The following is a 17325-nucleotide window of genomic DNA, read 5'->3' as shown; positions in this document are numbered from 1 at the left end:
TATGAATGGTTCACGTGACTGTGAACTGTGAATCCAAAACAGAGTCAGGATATAACACTCATAGAAAAAAAAAATAGCCAGCAGCAGTTAGCAGTAGTATAAATGGGTCATGTTTAGGTGGGGAGGTTGTAAACCAGGACAACTTTCTGGAGACCAATTTGGAAGCAGTCGCAAAAGGTCCCCAACTTTTATCTTGACAGTATCATTCAAAATATTTCTTTTAAAATATTAAAAATGTGAGCAAATACTTAATATATTCATAAGAGTATATAATTTTAATTATCTGAATTGTCTAAAAGTAGATCCAATAATAGAAAATATAGAGATACAATTTGACATATCAAATTATGACATAGATAATTATCTTGAGGAGAGTTTATGTCAAGTAAGGGTAGAAATAGCTACAGAAGTCTGTAATTAACATGCTAAAATGTTTATAATGTTTGTATTTGCATACACAGAATAGGATTAACTATAATTAGTATTGATTTCACAGTGATAGAATTGTGGGTGACTTCAGTGTTCTCTGGTACTTTTCAATAGTTTCTAAATTGCTACCAAAATACAAATCCTTTTTTAAGCCAAAACAAATACCGTAGGGGGAAAAAAAAACATACTGTAGGGAGGGCCATGCTGGAGCCACACATGACTTGTATGTGGCTTACATAGAGGGTCAGCTGTCCTGACAGGTGCTTCACATGAAGGTCCTGGGGCAGGGAGGGGGCGGTGCTTCAGACGAGGAGGGCATGGAGGAGACTAAAGGGCATGGCTTGTTCGGAGCTCTGCCTCCTAGCGCAGGCCTGAAGGTTTATGGCAAGAAGATCTGAAGGAGTTGTCTCCATGAAGGACTGTGTGAGATTTGGGACATGCAGGACAGTCTGTGGGATCCTGACAGGGCAGAGACAGGGTGGCTGCAGGCTTTCCATCAGGGCGTTCACCTCTGGCTGTGTGTGCAGTGGCACTGGGCTCTGGCATTTCCACAGGAGCCTGGCAGCGGAGGGAGACAGAGCTCTGAGATCACTGCAGGATGAGAATGCATAGAGAGGGCGGGTATGTGGATCCTTGACGTGCTCCTCCAGATGCCCACAAACGACAAGAACAGATTCTGAGAGGAGCAGGCCGTCCTCTCACAGGCAGGTGAGGGCAGAGCCAATGAGAAAGAGGAGCTGCCCAAACCCTCCAGAACACACACAGTCTTCTCCACCCCAAACTGCACACATGTGATGCCTCAGTTTCCTCAGCAGCTGTGGAATCCCCGGTGAGGACATTCACACAGACTTTGCAGATGCACACTCTTCGTTTGGGCATCCAAACCACCACACCAGTTGAGTCCCAGGAATCTGTATTAAGACAAGGTTGGCAGAAGCAAAAGGAGGGTGTTTATAGTGACTGCACCTCCCTATGGAGAGCAGAACCTGCCACAAAACAAAATGCTGCTGGTGCTGCGGTGTGTGATGAAGAAAAGGAAAGGGTGGTCTGCACAAAATCTTGGTTCGTGTCTGATGCTCCGAGCGTTCCTGACCACAGCTGTGGCCCCCGCCGCCTCCGTGCCCTCCTCGTTCACCTCTACAAAGCACTTGTGTGCCACCTTGGACACGGGCACATTCTTCTTAGCTGACATTCCAGAAAAGTCTGCCTTGGCTTCCTCAAACGCATCAGTCATACCTAAACTTCGAAGAAAAGATTCCAAGTCGTAACTCTCCTCCAGCTTCAATCGGGGAAGGAAAACTTGAACTTTATCCTTAGTCATCTTCTCTGGATTTGTCCAGTCTCTGAACTTCTCATACGTAAGTGCTTTTTCCACCTGAAAAAAATAGTCATTGAATCTTAAAATATAAACAACAAACCTGGTGCCCTTCTCTCCACTCAGCTCCCCACCCGCCCAGGACATACAATGACAGGAGTTCTGGTCCTAGACAATCTACAGATTTTCCCTCAAATTCTCATCTTTTTCGCTGTTTTATGGATATAAAAGGAAAACAGCTTAAAAAAAAATGCAGAGAGAGAAGAGATTTTTTAATTACCTGTACCAAACTCACTTCAAATGTTTATAGTTTGGAAAGTTCTCATAACCAAGAGATTGTATTCATGTGATGCACATTAGTGTGAATTAGAGATTGTTTGACAAAAAAAAAGAAACAGAGCACGGCTCAGAACTCTGACAGGCGAGCAGGAAAATCAGGGATTATCCAAACAGGAAGGAGGATGTGGCTTCTGGGGAGGGGAGAGTGGAGATGGAGAATTCAACAACGCTGCAGCTCCTGGCATTCTTGTTCATCTTCTGCCTTCCCTGGCGTTCACTTCAAAACCTCCAAGACCCACCACTCTGTCCATCCGTACACAGTGAAGAAAGAAAGGAAGAAGGAACCTCCACTGCCTCTCCCTCTTCTCTTCACCACCAGCAGCCCAGGTGAAAGCTCTTCTCCATGGATGGCTATCTGGATATTAGCTCGAATTCCCAGACTCTTCTCATTTTGAGGAGCCATGACAGATCTCACCCTTGACTTATGCCAATAGCTTTCTGATTCCATAGAAAACCAGGGAAACTGGCCAGGTCCTGCCCTTGACATCCTGTGCATCCGTGTGCTGGAGCTGGCTGTACCTCTGGCAAGAGCCACTTATTAAACCCTCAGTCGCCTCACTCAGCCAGACACCACGACGAAGGCCACTCTCCAGCCCCAGAGAGCCTGCTAACAAGCCCGCTACTGGCCCTGACCTCCTTACAAATTGACTTTCTCGCACCCTGAACTTTGTTGCTTTTCTGTCGTGGGAAGAGATCGCTCTCCTCCTGTCTAAGGAATATTCCTCACCTGTCCTTGACACTCTTGCCCCCCTAAGTGTGTCCCTGACCAATAGCATCTGTACCACCTGGAATGTGGGCAGAAATGCAAAATGCCAGGCCCTCGAGGCCTGAATCAGAAACTGCCTTTTAACAGGCCACCTGGCGGAGTCCTACACACATTACTGCTTGAGAAGCACCGCCCAGATCCATCCCTCTCCTTGTCTAGCACTTTTGTTCGACCATTATTGGGACTCGACCAGCCCCTCCCGTCAGAATAAGGCACAGTGTTCTTAGAAGTTCGGAAGTCTGTCCTAGCGTCATCAGGACGGGGGCTCACCACCAGTTCCACTCCCGGATGCCCACTCACCGGAAACGCAAACCCATGGTCACCCTAGACATAACATGCTGCTCACCCAGGACTCCTAATAACCCTCAAGCGGACATTCCTCACGTGCTAGCGGACAGACGGACAGGAAAACATGAGCTGAGCCCGTGTCCACGGACTCTCAGACGCCCAGCCAGGGCTTACCACGGCGAGCTCAGTGTCGTCATCCGGCAGAAGAACCACCAAGCTGAGCTCCTGCCCCGCGTAGGGCAGCTCCAGCACCTGCGTGTGCGCCTCAGCCACGTACCCCGTTTTAAATTTAGCTTGCTTGAACATCATCTGCACCGTCTTTTTCTCCTAATGAAAAATACGGAATTAAAATCAGCTGAGAAATGAGCACGGCTTACAGAAAATGAGCTAAATCTCATTTGCACAAGCCCTCGGTCCATGTGAGAGAACTGTTATTTCCGTGTACTCTGCTGACAGAGGCGAAATGCTCACTGTGACATATTAGTATGGAATCCCACGTGCTCTTGTCCCAGCAGATCAACCATGACCCGATGAGCGAGAATAAAACTGACGGACACAGACATAATACCCCACATTATTTTTGGAAGAAGCTGTGGTTTTCTCCTCTGAGGAGATGTAGTTGGGAAGCACTCCCAGGGACCTTATAATTTAAGATTATTTATCCAAGTTAAATGGAGAACTAACTAATAGTCAGGTTTGGGGGCTGAAGGATACAGTAAGAAGAGATGGGTAAGCCACAGAGACTTCTATTTTTATTGTGAAAAGTTGCTCAGTTATATAACTGGCTATATCTTTGGTTTTCTTGGAGAGAAGACCTTGACAAGATTTGTAGTGTCCACTGATCCTAGAGCTTTTGTCAAATGTAGACTTTTAAATCTCTGTGCGACATGCCATCATCAGGTTGATGGAAGTCAAATTTCAAGCTAAGTGCTCTTGATGCCAACCATCATCATACCCTAAAGTGAAGGGACAAAAGCGTTTTTAAAGTTAGGTTCTAAGTTTAGAAATCTGATGATTTCTAAATCAGTCATGATATCCAGCATGACGACTACAGTTACTAACACTGTAGTGAATATTAGAAATCTGCTAAGAGAGCAGGTTTCAGGTGCTCTCATCACAAAAATAACATGATAACCATGTGAGGAAAATGTGTGCTAACTGGCTGGACCAAAGCTATTATTTCTACGTGAATTATATCAAATCATTATCTCGTGCACATTATATACTATTTTTATTTTTTAAAAAGATCCAAAAATAAAGACAAAGTTTGCCTGAACATCTGTTAACACTTTTTTTCTTGTGTTCAGAACTGTATGGCTATAAGTTATCAGGCAATATATACACATAGTTGTCACTGACATTGTAAGAAGGTGTCTGTGTAAATAGAGATAGCAACGGTACAAGACAAACATAATTCCAAGGGTTGGAAGAAATTTTCTTTCAATCCAAATAATATGGCCGAAGATGCAAGGACGCAAACACACAACTGTCTTTTCTCTTCCCCTCTCCAATAAAAGATACATAGGGAGCATGAAATTCACTCATAAATATAGTATGAAAACAAATTATTTTTTCCATTCATTCATAATCCTTCCCAGCATATTACTTGAAGTTAGCAGTACTCCCGAACAATATTTCCCTACCTGGTTGACTTTAAAGGGCATTCCCCTTGTGTACTTCCTGTCAAACTGCTCGTTCCACTTTCCTTTGAAATAGATGGCATTCACGAGAACCAGCTTAGTCAGTGGATCCACGGTCCCAGCACCCAGGATCTCTGAAATCTTACCTGCAAAGAACATGAGAGAGGTTTATTGCCACGTGGGGGAGAAGGGAAGGGAACAGATGTTTTTTTCCAACAACTCTCCTGACATCTGAAGCTTGATTTGGTTGCCAGCCAGACTGGAATCCTGTTTTCCCAGAGGCCTGAGGAACAGGGCGTAGGCTGTAATGCTGTGCACGCACGCAGTGTGGATTACCCCCGCTGGTCCCTGAACAGCAGTCCTGAAGCAGGCAGGTCAACTCTCATTTTACCCTCAATTTACAGATGTAGAAATTCAGGTCAGAGCATTTGGCTGACATTTTGCCAATGTCACACAGGGGGGCAAGCGGCTGAGCTGAGACAAGGGCCTGCGAGTCTTATTTCTTCTAACTGTAAGCTTCCCAACCTCAGTGCCATAATTTTTCAACCATGTAGCTACTGGCATTTTAAGCCAGATCATCCTTTGTTGTGGGGGATGTCCTGTGCATTGTAGGATGTCCCGCCAGTAGCATTTCCCCAACTGGGACAACCACAGTGTCTTCACCGTTGGCAAATGTCACGTAGGGGCTGATTCTGGTTGAGAAGCATTGCTCCACGCCAACCTTCAAATCTCATTTAGGTAAGGAGAAGCTTCCGAAGGATGAAGGACTACAAACCTGTAAATGGGTGAGGGCAGTCCTCCTGAAGGCAGTGAATGCGGGAAGGAATTCAGGGGTACAACAGAGGGGCCCAAACTGAGTTCTCCAATGAGACCGGGGACAAGGTGACCCCCGATGTCCCTTGTGGCTCTAATATGGGGCAACATGCTGGCAGTCAATCTGATGAAGAGGAAGCGAGTGATGTAGGGAGAAGCTTCTGGCTTCCCTGGGGGACCCAGCACTGCTGGATCGACTGGAGAGCGAGGGACGACTGCACATACAATGTACGAAAACATGAAAAGCTCTGCCCTTCCGAAGACCATTACTTTACTGGCTTTCAGTATGATCGTGGGCGTTGCTGAGACGGACACAGGGTGGGTGCACCCTAAAGCCTGAACGGATGTCCTAAAGCGTGCTAGGTGAGCACAGGAAGAAGTAAGAGATTTAACTCTCCCCCGCCCCCTCCCTCGCCCACGCACCACAAACACATATTTCTGGAAGTCTCTAGACTGTATTAGGTGCTTTGAGTGCTTAAAAGCATGCCCTTCTCGGTACCTCAGTCAAGCACTGGCGGAAATATTCCTGGTAAGACAGAGTATGGTCCGGACCAGGGAGGCTGCAGGCTCCATTTCCATTCTGGAAATGCAGTTCCAGAATCTGGAGCAAAGGTCACGCTCTGAGGGCACACGCGGCCGCAGCGGGTGACCGAGGGAGGCGAGCCCCGCAGATAAAACCAGCTGCGCTCGTGGCCACTGGGAGCTCACGGGCAAGGCCGGGCCACCTCAACCACAGCCTAAGTTGAAAGTCATGCTGCTCTCAGGGCATGACCAGGGCTCTCATCCCCTCCCCTCAGACAGGAGATTGCCCAGTCCCAAACAGGAAGCCTTCTGGGGGATCTTCCAGCACATTCCAGAGGGAAGGGGGTCTGAAACCCTCAGAGTCGGTTTACGTAGCTTTTAGAAATCAGCACTCCGCGACCTCACGAACCCGAGCAATAGAAGCGAACTGCCTCGCTGGCCTGGAAATCCCGCCAACACCCACCGGGCGACGCCGCGGAGGTCGCGCCCGCACCGATCCGGGCTGCGCCCCGCAACGCCCCAAGCGCGGCGCAGCGCACGCGCCTCACCTTCCGTCTTCTCGGTCACCCAGTCGTTGATGTGTCTCCTGCTCGCCTCTGTGTCTTCAGCGAACGACAGCTCCTCCAGCTCGGCCTGGTAGAACTCCTGACAGGATTCCCTGAAGGCCTGCGAACACAGGCGGGCCCTCTTCAGCCAAGTTCGCACCGGAGCGCAAACACTTCCTCTCTGAACCCGTGCGGGGTTCAAGTGCGGGGCGGCCTGCACTTGAAGGCTCATTCAAAGGAATGACAACAACGCGGCGACCGCCGCCACCGAGCGGGACCCCCGTGTCAGGGCCCGGGCACCGGGGGCTGAAGACGCGACGCTGTCCCTGAGGCGGCTCAGGGTCCGCGGAGAGCAACGAACAGCGCAGGGACACACAGATCCCACAAGCTTCCAGAACGTGGCCAGCGGTGCGCGTGCGCAGAACCGCCCCCTCCCTCCCTGCCGAGCACTTCCGCTCCACGCTGACTTCCGGTTTGATTTTCTACGTCTGCCCCGGACTCTCGCTTTGACCCGTTTTGATATCACCAACACCAGCTATGATGTCTGAGCTTTGTGAATGAGTGAGAGGCTCCCTGGGGGAACCAGATCATCCAGAAATCCTATAGGTCCCTCCAGCAGTGGAATGTGATAGGCCTGGATCACATGGGAGGCTGTTGGGGTGTGGTGGGGGATGGTTTAGGGAAACAGTGGCCTGGGGTGAGCCTTGGAATGTCCTTTGGGGTCAAGTCAGGAAGTACCTGTACCCAGTACATGAAAACCCGGATAACTCACCTCACAAAAACTTGGTGTCAGATATAATGTGCCTGGCAATTGGCTCCCATCCTCCGCCCATCTCCTGTTCTCAAATATTTTAGCTTCTACAGAAGAAAGAAAATGTAGAGAGAAAGAGGAGCCAAGCAACTGAGAAAATGGGAAGGTGGCTCCTTGTGTCCCCAGTACCCTCAATGACAGTCCCCAAAGATCAGGATGACATTCAAAAATGAACATCAATTAATCAAGATTCCTGAGATCATTAATGCCTGTTCTAGAAGACCCAGAATTATCTCCAATGATATTCAAGCCCAGAGCGAGTGACTTCCATGGGGTTGCACCCAACAGGAGCCAGAACAGGGATGTATCTGAATCTCACAGAAAAATCCTTGGAATTGCCAGCCAGGAATATAGCTGGTTTTGCCCAGATCTCTTCGTTAATCTGAGGTAGTGACACTCTGCATGGGTATAACATATTTTTTTGGCCTTCACTCATTGCATGATGGCAAGCTTTTACTGGACCAGAGAACTTGAGAATTATATGCTTTAGTACTTAGGAAGTGCACAGATTTAAAACCTCAGTTTTAAGGCCCAATTTTAATTTTCAAAAGACTATTCTGTCAGTAGTGTGGAAGAACCTGGCTGGACTTGGAGAGATTCATCAGGAAAGAATCAAAATAATGATGTAGGAGATCCAGTGAGAGTCTGGACCCAGGCAGTGGGGGTGGTGATTCAGAAGAAGGGACAAATTTAGGAGGCCTTGAGAGACTAGCTCTGCCAGAACCACCCAATAACCAAAGGTGAGCTTGGGGACAGCCAGGTAAACACACAGGACTATGTGGTCACTGAGGCTTGGGGGATCAAGGCGAAGAAGCAGGCAGGTCTGCGTGCAGGAAGATAAGACATACTGAGATTGATATCTGGAAGGGATCTATCAAAAATAACTTTGGGGTGACTGGGTAGCTCAAATCAGTTAAGCATCTGTCTTGGGCTCAGGTCATGATCTCAGGGTCCCAGAATCAAGCCCTGCTTTGGGCTCCCTGCTCGGCAAGGAGTCTGCTTCTCCCTCTCCCTCTGACCCTCCTCCCTGCTGTGTGCTGTCTCTCTGTCCCAAATAAATAAAAACTTCTTAAAAACAAAAACAAAAACTTTAAAAAGGACATACTTCAGAGGCAATCATAAAATTCAAAATTAGAATTATAAAAGTACAATTCAAAGCACATTTTTTAAGCAACAGAATTATACTTTATCTCTGTTCTTCAGCAGTTTCTACCTCATTTGCCATTTTTTTAACATGAGTGCATGAGGACAACTTACAGGAAGGAAGTCACACGTCTTCTCTCCAAAGAGTCTGTTGGCAGTTCTGAGCAAGTACTGAGTGCCAGACTTGTTAACCTCCTTGAGCAGGGACCGGAAACCTTGGTGAATTTCTCCGCCTCTGTTCAAACAAAGCGCCTGGTAACAGACAAGGACACGACTTGTAACTTTGCCATCTTGCTCCCACAAAGAGCTATTTCCAATGAGCCCTGTGCTAAAAATCACAAATGATCCCATCTTGAAAGGCAATGGCATTGGGTTTAACCATCCTACAGCACCTTTCCACCTGGGCACTGCTGACATTTGGGGCCAGATACTCTGTGGCAGGGCCTAGGCTGTGCCTTAGACATTTTGCAGCATTTCTGGCCTCTGGCCACTAGATGTCAGTGGCACCTCTCAGACAATCAAGCTGCTTAGGACAGTGGCAAATGTCGCTCTGGTGTGTAAACCCACTTAGAAAGGCAGGTGTGAAAACTCAGGAGGAAGACGGAACAGAACAGAACAAAGAGATGGCTGGAATGAATCCAGCACAACCCGGGGAACACAAGAATAAGCAGAAATCAACAGCAAATACTGAAGTAATTTCACAGAAGTCCTGTAGACCAGACTGGGACTTCTACGTCAAGTTAGAGTGGAAATTAAGGTTGTTCCTCTGTCTCGCAATGGCTCCAGTCCAAAGCCTCCCTCTGCCAGAGACCTGGAAGAAACCACTGCCCCCCCCCTCAAGCTGCCATCCCCAGAGACACTTCCAAAGGGCACCCACGCACCCCTGCTGTCAATGGAGAAGTCATGTGCATTGGCAATGTTCTGGGACACTCACAAGACCATCAGAGAAACTTAAGATAACAAAGAGGTTAAAGACTACATCCCTAAGGTTAAAGCCACTACTTCCTTTGTAGCTCAAGTCCCACAGAACCCGTTTTAGATCAATCAGATTATACAATTCCTCTCAATAATTCCGGAGATGGAAGTCCACATTTGTGTTGCTTTCTTCTAGTGTATAATCATACACTAGAGCCCATTTAACAGCAAGTTCGTTCAAACAGCTACATTTCAATTTGATATTTAACGTGAGCCAAAATTTAAAATGTAACAAAGGTGAAATTTGGGGACTTTTTTTTTTGTGGGGTTTTTTTTGTTTTGTTTTTTGTTGTTTTTTTTTGGGGGGGGGGGACAGAATGCTAGCATGCCTACCTGGGACATCTGGGCAGCGGTGTTTCCTTTGGCCCCCATGAAGACCATAGCCAGGGCTGAGGAGATGCTCAGAGGGGAGAAGAACACATTTCGGGAGCTGTCCTCTTCACCCAACATTTTCAATAAGTTGATGGCAAAACTGCCATTTGCTTCATAGAGATCGTCCATGAGGGAAGGTCTGTGAGGAAAGCACAACACGGAGGCACATCAGTCATGCCCCCTGTTACGTCATTGAGGCTATTAGCACCCGTCGGTAGACACAGCGTGTGGTCAAAAAATAACTGCTCCCCCCCCGCAGACGCCCACGTAGAACCTCCCAAAACTCTGTTATCTTGCTCAGCATCAGGCACCTTGCAGATGTAAGGGACTGCATTAAGGATCTTGAAATGGGGAGACTGTCTGCAGAAAAGAGGTGGGCTCAGTGTAATCACTGGGTCCTTAGAAGAGGAAGGCAGGAGGGTCAGAGTCAGAGGAGGAGATGCAACAACAGAAGCAAAGGTCAAAATGGCGTGAGGCCAAGGACCAAGGAATGCAGGCAGCCTCTGGGAGCTGCAAAAGGCAAGAAGAGCCTGAATTCCTCCTCATTCCACAGCCACACTCTTGCTGCAAGTTCTCCCTCGGTTTGGGGTCTCTGGTATAATCCAGAAAGTGTCCTACTATAAAGAAATCTTCATAAATAAAAACGACATGTCTGTCACCGTGTCATGTGGAATCAACTGGATGGATTTCAACAAATTTTAAGGGTGGGTTTAGGATGATCTGACCTAAAATATGGGCTACTGGGAAAACAGCTCATTTTGAATCAGGAGGACTCTAAAAAGATGCACTGCTTTCCGTGGAGTGGCTGAAACAGGGCTGGCGAGCAGGCACGGGAGCCCATAAGCAGGGAAATAAAACATGAGGTTCAAATCTCAAGTCATCGGGTGGGCACTTTGAGTCAAAGGCATCAATTCCAAGATCAGCCTGACCGATCCAGCCTTGACCTTCCCCCAACTTGAAGAGACTTTTTTTTTTTTTTCCTAAATATTTTATTTATTTATTTGACAGAGAGAGATCACAGGTAGGCAGAGAGGCAGGCAGAGAGAGAGGAAGGGAAGCAGGTTCCCTGCTGAACAGAGAGCCCAATGTGGGACTCGATCCCAGGACCCTGAGCTGAAGGCAGAGGTTTAACCCACTGAGCCACCCAGGCACCCCTTGAAGAGACTTTAGACACACTCCTTCCTGCCTCTCGATGACCTCCCTTTCCTTAGAGCATTTACTTTAGACAACTTGTCCCTGTAATTGTTTCTCTGCTCTTTTGAGATAGAAATATTTTGAAAGCCTCTCTCCTGTTTTCAACCCTCTCTCCTGTTTCTCAATCCCTCAAACCCTTTCCTATAAAAATGGAATTATCAAGGAAGACAGCACCCTTACCTCCCAGTCTCTATGGGAGGGCAGGAGCAGAAGCGGCCCCCCTGCTCCAAGATGAGAGATATTATTACAGCCTCTTAATTATTATAATTTCAGCAAGCTGTTACAAGTCCTGCATTAATTGTTTATTTCTCTTCTGCCTTCTAGAACCCTGGACTACTATTCAATAAATTCTTAAAGTTCATCAACTCCTCTTGGTTTCCCGGAGTCTCTTTGCTGTTCCAGGTGAAAACGTTCTAGAAAATAAAATATAAATCGTCACCCATAATCCCATGACTCTGCAAGCTACTTTTTTTCTATGATGTTATCCTTTTCTCCCCTCTCTTTGCATGTATGTTTTTAACTCGCAAGTTTTAAAGCTACACAAGAAAAATAGATTCCAGTTTGGAAAACCAGCAAATAAGGAATACCAAAAGTACTAGAATCTCTGCCTCCAGTAAGAGTCATCACACATCTGGGCAGTTTTACCAACCAGTGGATGGTCATGTGGTACTTTTTCTTTCAGTTTCACAGAAGATTGGCTGTGCCTCCTAAAGCATTCTTGTGTCTGTATCTCATTAGGCCTTCCTTGGGGGAGGGAGGGCGGGGGCACGTGTCCTGGATTTCTCAGGGGTCAGGAGAGGAAAGAGGAACTCAGTGGGCGGGAAGAGGACAGGGAGACAACTGCTTCAACCAGAGCCTCTCCGATTGCTGACTGGTTCCTTGAAAGCTTCTTCCTAAAATATTTTTTTCAAGAGAAGACATACCATGGCTCTGATTTAGGAAGAAAAAAAAAAAGTGATGTCAAACAAACAAGTATAAAGGCTCTGCTCTAAATACAGACTCTACAACAGCTCCAAGCAGGGCAAATTCAGGTTTAAAAGAAATGATTTAAAACATCAACCAAGGGGTGCCTTGGGGGCGGGGGTTACTCAGGAGGTTAAGCAGCGGACTCTTGGTTTCCTTGGTTTCGGCTCAGATCACCACCTCCGGGTCCTGGGATGGAGCCCCACGTGGTCTTATCAGGCTCTGCTCTGGAGTGAGTCTGCTTCTGGATTCTCTCTCCCTCTGCCCCTTCCCCTGCTTGTGCTCTCTCGATCTCAAATAAACGGGTAAATCTTTAATAAATAAGTAAGTGAGTAATAAAGCATTAACCAAGAGAGGACAGTAGTGACAAAGTTTACCCAGAAGCATGCTATGCTGGGCAGGTGGTTTCGTGGACATAGTCCTCACGGCCCTCGCTCCAGAGCTTTCCGCTGCAGGGCCTGAACAGGCAGGCTGCGAGTGTGCAACAGCCCATGCGTCTGCAGTGGGCAAGTCCCACTAGAAAGAGCAGCATGCAGCGTGCAGCCTGCCTGCAGGCCACCTCCGGGCCTCAAGTTTCCCTGCCTTACACTGGAGGACTTTTCAGAAAACAGCTAGGAGCCAGGGGGATGCAAACTGCACGGCATTCGGCCCACCACAAGGTGGCACCAAAGAGACCCAGAGGTACCAGGAGGTGACAGACACAAACACATCTGGATTTGATCCTACCTGAGCCTAGGGTTAGGCTGCTCAGTGTGAGTGGTGTGTGTGTGTGTATGTGTGTGTGAGAGAGAGAGAGAGAGTGTGTGTGTGTGTGTGTGTGCTGTCCTGCCTGCACAGGCAAAGGAGGGTACTAGAAATTTCAGCTTAACATTTTAATGCTCTTAATGTCAAATGCCTACTTCTGGTTTCTTCCACCGTTCTTCTTCCTTCAGTTCATTTCCACAGGGGCAGGTGCTGGCCAGTAGCACAGTGTTTCCCATCAGCGTCTACCTCACAGCAAGGACACCCTGGCTCACGCTCACCAGGCGGGCACCTCGGGAGTGTGTCCCAAGTCCCACCTGTCAAGAGGCAGGAGCAGAAGCAGGATAACCCAATGACTCTCTTTCCCCCAGTCTCATGTGCACATTAAACTTTCAAGGGGGTGTACCTGAAACAAAGTGGAACTTGCCCAATAAATCTAAAAAGAAATGAATTTCGCAGCACCTAGATGGCTCAGTTGGTTAAGCATCTGCCTTCAGCTCAGGTCATGATCCCAAGGTCCTGAGATTGAGTCCTGCATTGAGCTCCCTGCTCAGTGGAGAGTCTGCTTTCCCCTCTCCCTCTGCCTCTCCCCTGCTCATGTGCTCTCTCACTCACTCAATCTCAAATAAATAAAATCTTTTAAAAAATAAAAAGGACTTTCAATATGATACAAATTTCAATATAATATGAAACAATACCTCTGGGTACCAGTACACCATCCCACTGTGTCATAAAAACACAGCAATGTGGAAAGGTTTGATTTCCAGCCTATAAAATGAATTGGCATTAAACTAGTTTTTCTTTTAGTGGTGAGAGAAGTCCGGATCGTTAAAGACTGTCCAAGGCTCTCACTGTAAGGGCAGAAGAGTCGGCAGCAAAAGCAATGCCTTCTGCTTCCAAGGAAGAGACACTGCTGTCTTCCTGGGGCCCCGACCACCTGTGGTCTCCCTGCTCCACTCCGCCTTCCCACGGACACCTCCAAAAGTGAATCTATACAAAGAACATTTATTGTAGAACTTTGCTTACATGGTTTAGAGAAGAAAATGAACACTAAAGACCATAATTGCTGATGGGGCGCTCCTCCTCCCCACTGGAGAAACGCAAACAAACCTAAACGTGTGGTTTCAAGCCAGCCTGCACTCGGTCACCTGGTAAATTTACAAAGTGCTACGGAAGTCCCCAGAGAAAGAAGCAGAATTAATTCTCCTTAGAAGCTCAGGAGATGAGGGGTGGCTGGCTTTCACACATTGGACCAGGAATGCCTGTGCGGTGGTGAAAGGGGAGGTGAGTGCTGCGGGTGTAGGGGTGGGATTGGCAGCAGAGAGAGGGTGGCGATGGTGCAGGTCTGTGTACTGCGGAGGGACCAGAGGGACTGGGTCACTGCCCCAGTGAGGTCACCCGCCTGCCAGACCCCTGCCATCCGCTAAAGGAAAATAACTTTGCAATACCCAGCCCTCTCTTTTGCTATAACTTCCTTGTCCTCACTCCCGTCTGCTTCTAAGTCTTGGATTTTTGAAGAGCTCCTCAGAGATCCTTTCTACCTGCTAGACTGGGTGCCGCCCCACTCCAATTCCCCTGTGCTCCGATGAACTGAATTTTTAAACATGCCTCCGTTTATCTTCTAACAAACTCCTAGGTCATGGATGCTTGGGGCGGCCGTGACCCACTGGAAATTTATATGAGGAGCCAGATGGAATGAGGAAGGTGATACATTCTATTTGAGACGTGCAGACTTGGTACAGGGCCTGGATCCCTGCAACAAAGACAGCCGAGGGATGTTTGTAAATCCAGACAGGTTACTGAGTCGGGCACAAGTCCCGGAGCAAGAGACTGGGGGCCCTGAGCACCCAGGCTGCGGGAGATCCTAGGCAAATGGGATGAAATTACAACGTACAGAGAGGCGTAAGAGGAGAAACTCACCTAGTTTTTAAGAATGTCTGGTATTTGCAGGTAGGAAGAGGAAGAGACAAGGGCGGAAGCCCGGGGCAGGGCCCGAGAGAGGCTCGCCCAGCCGCGGGAGCAGGAGCTGGGGAGAACCCGGGAAGGGGGGAGTCCATTCAGTCACCTACTGTGGCTGCGGGCCAGGTGGAAACAGCAAGGGAGCATATTCGCAAACTGGGGAAAAGCAGCCAATAAAGAGCAGGTGAAAGAAAGAAAAAGAGAAAAAAGAATCTGGAAGAAAAACAGGATAAAGGAAGGAAGGGGAAGCCTGGAGGGAGGGAGGAGGCAGGGGGAGGGGCCTGCCCTCGCGGGAGGTGGCGCGGGAGGTGGCGCTGACCCAGCACCTCCCCGCAACTTGCCCAAGGCGCCCTGGAAATTCCAGGCGAGGCGGCCCGCGGCGCCCCGGTCTCCCAGCTGCGCCCTGCGGCGGCTCCCACGCACCCTCCCCAAAGCTCCCGCCCAGCCGTCTCCGCACCAGCACCCCGGGCTCGGGCGACCCGCCTCTCCCTCCTGCCGGCAGATCGCAGCGCGGTGGCGTGAGCCCGCCGCGGTGTCACTCCCCATCGGGGGACACCCCCCCCCCCCGCTCCGGCGCTCGCCGCCAAGGCCGGCCGCGCCCTCAGCCACCTTAGAGCCGCGCGCACAGCTGCCCCGCCGCGGTCGGGTCCGATCACCCCCCACCACCACCCTGCCCACAGCGCCGCGTCCTCTCCTCCTGCTCCGCGCTCCGCAGCCGCCCCCGGGCCGCCTCCCTCCCGCCCCGCGTCCTGCCGCGCTCCCGGCGGGGCAGCCTCCGCCCGGGGAACCTGGGGACCCGCGCGCTGCCCGGCCCGGGTACCTGGGAGATTCCGGCTCCGGCGGCGGCGGCGGCGGCTCCAGCTTGCTGCGAGCTTCCCGGCGGCTTTGATCCTGGGCGAGGCTTCCGGCGGGTGACTCAGAGCGGACCGCAGTGCCCGGCACCCAGCGCGTCCGCGGGAGGGGCCCGAGCCTCCCCCGCGGCGCTCCCGCCGGACCTGCGTGCACGCGGCCTGGTGGGGGAGGCTGGGCCGCGACCTCCGAGGGCGTCGGCCGAGTCCCTCCGCAAAGGGGACTGGTTTGTTTTCCCGGGTTAGTCCGCGCAGTGTTCGTGTTTGGTGCGTGTGCGCAAGAGCAGTGTCAACAGCGCGACTTCACTTCGGAAATTAACTAAAAGCAGGAGCAGAGTTTAAAGGTTCTTAAAGCCAGTGGCTTCCAGACGGTTTTGGTAGGACACCCACCAAGACAGGTTTTGAGCACGATCTCCGGTTTCAGTATTCGTGTTTAGATGGGCTAATACGCTAAATACTAATATATGACAAACGCTATAAAAACATAAAAATTTCAAAGGATAAAAAATACTATTAGAAATACATTCTTTTGCACTCAAAAAAATTTCAATATTTGATGAGGTCACAGTGACTGAATAAGTGTTTATTTTAACCTTAATTTAACACTTTGAAGTACAATAATTTAAAGACCTGCTTTTAAACTCCATTTATTTCTAAAGGTGGATTGAAAGCTGTCACAATGCTTCCCAGGAAATGGGTTGATTAAAGTAGAATAAAGTCGTCACCATTGGTTCTACTGACTAAACGTTGACACTTGATTTTCATTCATATAGTAACTGTACAAAGATTTTTGGTCGAGATGTAACTATTAAAAATCTATATATCCTCTTGAAAATCATTGGCTTTTGCAAACCCAGATTTTTCAGCGTGTACTTTCAGTATTTGAACAGTTAGAAGCCCACTAAATCTTTTTTTTTTTTTTTTGGAAGGTTTTTGTGAAGTTTAGAAAATTATATTTTGCAAGTTTTTAAGTGCCCATATTTGAGAGTTTTAACATCTTTTTCTAATAATGAGATCATACAAGTGATGAGGGAGCAGGAGGCTGGCGGAAGACGAAGCAAAAGCTGGCGCCTTGCGCCCCCACCCCACCCCACTCTCCATCGCTCCCCCTCTGTCATATGTGTAGCATCCCTCAGGCAGCCCTGACTTCCATGAACAATAAGCAAATAGTTAACTTGCAGAGCTCACAATCCTGCTAGACAGGAGTCTCCCTTGGCTTACAAATGTCCTAAATTTCACTAACAAAGACGATTGGTAGCAGAATTGTGACACCCCACCAAAAAGTCTCCCAACTATCTTAATGTTAATGGCTGGTCTAGAGACAACATTGATCCAGCCCCAAGGGCAAGGCTTCCGGCAGGCCTGGAACATCCTGGCACCTTGTAGGCCCTCTTTAGCATATGAAAACTCCACTGATACCTCCCTTCCCCTCACCTTCCCCCAACCGCAGGGTATATAACGTGCCGACCCTCACAACCCGGGGCAGCCGCATCTCCGCCTGCCCACGGGCCCTCTCCCCGTGCTCTAATAAATCACCTTTTGCACCAACGATGTCTTAAGAATTCTTTCTTTAGTCGTCGGCTCCGAACCTTCTCACCCCACCGAACCTGACTTAGGTTCTGGGACTTCATCACAAGGACAGAAAACATGCCAATGGATGTT

General features: G+C 48.9%; 1 protein-coding gene across 2 annotated transcripts; it reads right to left on the bottom strand.

The window, feature by feature from the left end:
* Positions 1–256: 256 nt before the first annotated feature.
* LOC132023982 (serpin B8-like) lies at positions 257–15864 on the bottom strand. Of its 2 annotated transcripts, XM_059410090.1 has the most exons (7): positions 15636–15864; positions 9920–10097; positions 8726–8863; positions 6661–6778; positions 4781–4923; positions 3312–3464; positions 257–1804 (listed from the first exon to the last, which is right to left on the bottom strand). In XM_059410090.1, the coding sequence occupies exons 2-7, from the start codon at positions 10085–10087 to the stop codon at positions 1400–1402; spliced, it is 1125 nt and encodes a 374-aa protein (XP_059266073.1). In that variant the 5' UTR covers positions 10088–10097; positions 15636–15864; the 3' UTR covers positions 257–1399. The 2 variants fall into 2 exon arrangements, with proteins under 2 accessions (XP_059266073.1, XP_059266072.1); XM_059410089.1 differs by lacking the exons at positions 8726–8863; positions 9920–10097; positions 15636–15864 and adding an exon at positions 7430–7498.
* Between the last annotated feature and the right edge of the window lie 1461 nt (positions 15865–17325).

This window comes from Mustela nigripes, chromosome 8 (genome assembly GCF_022355385.1).
Source record: "Mustela nigripes isolate SB6536 chromosome 8, MUSNIG.SB6536, whole genome shotgun sequence".
Taxonomy (NCBI): domain Eukaryota; kingdom Metazoa; phylum Chordata; class Mammalia; order Carnivora; family Mustelidae; genus Mustela; species Mustela nigripes.
This window is presented reverse-complemented; position numbering and strand designations above follow the sequence as displayed.